The sequence below is a fragment of the Sinocyclocheilus anshuiensis genome, unplaced genomic scaffold (assembly GCF_001515605.1).
Source record: "Sinocyclocheilus anshuiensis isolate Anshui unplaced genomic scaffold, SAMN03320099.WGS_v1.1 scaffold879, whole genome shotgun sequence".
In the NCBI taxonomy this organism is placed as follows: domain Eukaryota; kingdom Metazoa; phylum Chordata; class Actinopteri; order Cypriniformes; family Cyprinidae; genus Sinocyclocheilus; species Sinocyclocheilus anshuiensis.
In genome coordinates this window covers 332,153-336,100 of record NW_015546063.1, presented here as the reverse complement: position 1 = coordinate 336,100, position 3,948 = coordinate 332,153, and the positions used below count along the sequence as shown (strand labels likewise).

Here is a 3,948-nt window from a genome sequence, read left to right as displayed (position 1 = left end):
TATACTTTTTAACCACAAATGCTCATCTTGCACTAGCTTCACAATGCACGTCCACGACTTCACGCATTACGTAATCACGTTGGAAATGTCACATGCGGTAAGCACTTCGTCTGTGTACTCCAGTTCAAAAAGGTAGGGTAGGGCGAAAAACTCTGTCTCATTTTTTCCTCCAACTTCACAATCATCCGACATTGTTATTTTACCTTTTTTTGTAAAGGGCATTTGACTTTCTTTGCACGTTCGCTTTGTAAACACTGGGTCGGTACTTCCACCTACATCACGCAAGGGCGTTTGACTTTTATTGCACGTTCGCTTTGTAAACACTGGGTCGGTACTTCCACCTACGTCACACGTGACCTTTCCAACGTGATTATGTAATGCGTGAAGTCGATGCTAGTGCAAGACGAGCATCGACATATTTTTATTATTTTAAGAAAATTACCGTTTGATTCGCTAGATAAGATCCTTATTCCTCGGCTGGGATCGTGTAGAGCCCTTTGAAGCTGCACTGAAACTGCAATTTGGACCTTCATCCCGTTGGCCACCATTGAAGTCCATTATATGGAGAAAAATCCTGGAATGTTTTCCTCAAAAACCTTAATTTCTTTGCAACTGAAGACAGAAAGACATGAGCATCTTGGATGACATGGGGGTGAATAAATAAATTATCAGGACATTTTTATTCTGGAAGTGAACTAATACTTTAATACTGTAGTACATGCAGTGGCTGTTTTGCATCATGACTCAAATGCCTTTGCTCAGCATCACGTCACATGCTTCTTCTCACTGTTCACAGGTAAATGGGAGTGGTTGTCAGAAGCACCATCTCTCCTCCAGCCTTGTGAGGGCGCCATCACATACTACACACAGTTTGGCCGAGTGGCAGGCTTTACCACCGTAGGTCCAGGCCGACGGTTCCGGAAGGTCCTGGAGGAACATCTAGAGCTACTCCGATGGCCGTCGGACATACCTGCAGATAAAGAGCTGTCTGTTAAGGCAGAAGATGGGAAGCTGTATCACTGGATCCTCCCTTCCTTCTTCCAGATGCTGCAGGACTTGGCTTCACAAGGTGTGGAGTTCTCCATCCTGTTCCGTACATTTGGCTCAGATCTGCCCCGTGTTCTGAATGCTGTCAAGCGTGCTGTAGAGCAGGGCTCACATCCACTCTTCCCTGACCTCCCAGCTCTAAAGGTATTTGATATGGAAAAGTAGGTTTTGTGTTGTCCCAGATAAACCATGCCTCATTAAGACTTTCTCCTCTCACAGCTGAGGGTGAACATGACCGCCGGGCGCATCAGGTGCAGCGGTAAAGGTGCAACACTGATTCGTGGAGAAGAACACGTGTCCACAAGGGATGGAGAGCAGCATGTTTACCAGTACCTGAGCACTGCTGAGGGTCTGGGTGGCTTCCAAGACCACTTTGACTGGTGAGGAGCCAGTTATGGATCTGAAAACAATGTAATTGTATTGCTTTTCATTATCAAGCTATTGTTTTTCCTAAATAGGTGGGCACGGAACACATACTCCATTTTAGGAGGAAAGCCACTCTGGATTGACCCTTTTGACACCAAAGTTCAGCATATCTTCATTGATGACAATATTCGACAAAACGATGAGGACACTATTGTCCACCCTAAGGTATTAGATGTATGTTTTCACTTCTCCAGTTTGATCGTCCCATGTGTCTTACCCCTGTGCTCACCTGTTTCTGCAGGTGTTTCTGGACCCTGAGGGCTTTGAATAAATAAATTATCAGGACATTTTTATTCTGGAAGTGAACTAATACTTTAATACTGTAGTACATGCAGTGGCTGTTTTGCATCATGACTCAAACGCCTTTGCTCAGCATCACGTCACATGCTTCTTCTCACTGTTCACAGGTAAATGGGAGTGGTTGTCAGAAGCACCATCTCTCCTCCAGCCTTGTGAGGGCGCCATCACATACTACACACAGTTTGGCCGAGTGGCAGGCTTTACCACCGTAGGTCCAGGCCGACGGTTCCGGAAGGTCCTGGAGGAACATCTAGAGCTACTCCGATGGCCGTCGGACATACCTGCAGATAAAGAGCTGTCTGTTAAGGCAGAAGATGGGAAGCTGTATCACTGGATCCTCCCTTCCTTCTTCCAGATGCTGCAGGACTTGGCTTCACAAGGTGTGGAGTTCTCCATCCTGTTCCGTACATTTGGCTCAGATCTGCCCCGTGTTCTGAATGCTGTCAAGCGTGCTGTAGAGCAGGGCTCACATCCACTCTTCCCTGACCTCCCAGCTCTAAAGGTATTTGATATGGAAAAGTAGGTTTTGTGTTGTCCCAGATAAACCATGCCTCATTAAGACTTTCTCCTCTCACAGCTGAGGGTGAACATGACCGCCGGGCGCATCAGGTGCAGCGGTAAAGGTGCAACACTGATTCGTGGAGAAGAACACGTGTCCACAAGGGATGGAGAGCAGCATGTTTACCAGTACCTGAGCACTGCTGAGGGTCTGGGTGGCTTCCAAGACCACTTTGACTGGTGAGGAGCCAGTTATGGATCTGAAAACAATGTAATTGTATTGCTTTTCATTATCAAGCTATTGTTTTTCCTAAATAGGTGGGCACGGAACACATACTCCATTTTAGGAGGAAAGCCACTCTGGATTGACCCTTTTGACACCAAAGTTCAGCATATCTTCATTGATGACAATATTCGACAAAACGATGAGGACACTATTGTCCACCCTAAGGTATTAGATGTATGTTTTCACTTCTCCAGTTTGATCGTCCCATGTGTCTTACCCCTGTGCTCACCTGTTTCTGCAGGTGTTTCTGGACCCTGAGGGCTTGCAGACTCGAACAGCCTCCACATCAGAGCTGTATGATCTGTGTCTGGTACAGAACGACCTGCTGAAGGCCATTTCCGAGCCTGGATATTTCACCCAACGCATCCAGATCTGCATGGAGAACTATGAGGGGAGCATCCAAACGGGATAGCCAGATGAAGCTCAAGTCATGCAGGGAAACACAAATTATGCTTAAACACAATCCTGTGGTATGTGCATATATGTGGAAGAACCATGTTTGAAGTTCTCTGCTACAATCACAGATTGGCACCCTTTAATGAAGGATGTTGCAATCTATAGATCCATATCTACATTACCATCATAGTCGAGGGTCAGATTTTGCCCCTGAAGATCTAACAATCATAAACAGCACATGCCATAGTGTATGTAGACGTTATTATGGTCATAAGCGTTGGCAGCTGCTTCATAGATCTATTTTGTTATATCCGCACGTAAACCAAGGAAGGAAGATGGTTCGACCAACAGTATTCTCAGGAACATTCAAGGGTAGTTTTTTTTTTGTGTTATTTATTTTTTGATGCATTTAAAACCAAATAAGTTGAATATCAAAACACTTGAATTTGTAGACATATTTTGTGAAGATGTTTGTTTTCTTTTTTGCACTGACACTAATATATTTTGAGACCCTTTCGGTTTGTTCTAACACTAATTTGAAGCTGAGACTAACCAAAGCAGAATTTGCTAATATATCTAACATGTTCATTGGATTGAGTTGCTCAGAGTTTACATTAATGCGGTTTTACACATGTGATTATTTAAATCACATTGCAGTTACATGCTAAAGTGTCTGCATCCTCCTCTCTAGGTACAGAGTTCTGAGGTTGTATTTTATGTACAATACTGAACTTCTAATTTCTAAAACAATGTCTAATCATATTCAAATTTTCCAACAACAATTAAGGTGTTTTGATTCCAGTGGAATGCAGTTTTTCACTCGATTTTTGCATCCATTTCCTCTCACCGTCATTGGAGGATGTTAATCTACTGAAGCTTGTCATTGCACAGTTACAGCTTTTAGTGTGTATTGTTACTTAATGCATTATTTATGATGGCTATTTTGAAGTAGGTTATTTTGTTTTACGATTTATTATGGTAGAATTTTCATTTGG

At 43.6% G+C, this 3,948-nt stretch overlaps 2 protein-coding genes across 2 annotated transcripts in view; both read left to right on the top strand.

Moving 5' to 3' along the window:
- The window catches only part of LOC107699565 (uncharacterized), a 9,805-nt gene extending 8,061 nt beyond the window's left edge, over positions 1-1,744 (top strand). Inside the window, exons 2-5 of the mRNA XM_016500865.1 lie at positions 797-1,191; positions 1,267-1,427; positions 1,506-1,638; positions 1,715-1,744. Coding sequence (XP_016356351.1) covers positions 797-1,191; positions 1,267-1,427; positions 1,506-1,638; positions 1,715-1,744 — 719 coding nt within the window. The remainder of the gene's footprint in view (positions 1-796; positions 1,192-1,266; positions 1,428-1,505; positions 1,639-1,714) is intronic.
- A 58-nt stretch (positions 1,745-1,802) lies between these two features.
- Positions 1,803-3,279, top strand: LOC107699564 (uncharacterized). The gene is made up of 5 exons (XM_016500864.1): positions 1,803-1,818; positions 1,881-2,275; positions 2,351-2,511; positions 2,590-2,722; positions 2,799-3,279. The coding sequence occupies exons 1-5, from the start codon at positions 1,803-1,805 to the stop codon at positions 2,967-2,969; spliced, it is 876 nt and encodes a 291-aa protein (XP_016356350.1). The 3' UTR covers positions 2,970-3,279.
- Positions 3,280-3,948: the final 669 nt, after the last annotated feature.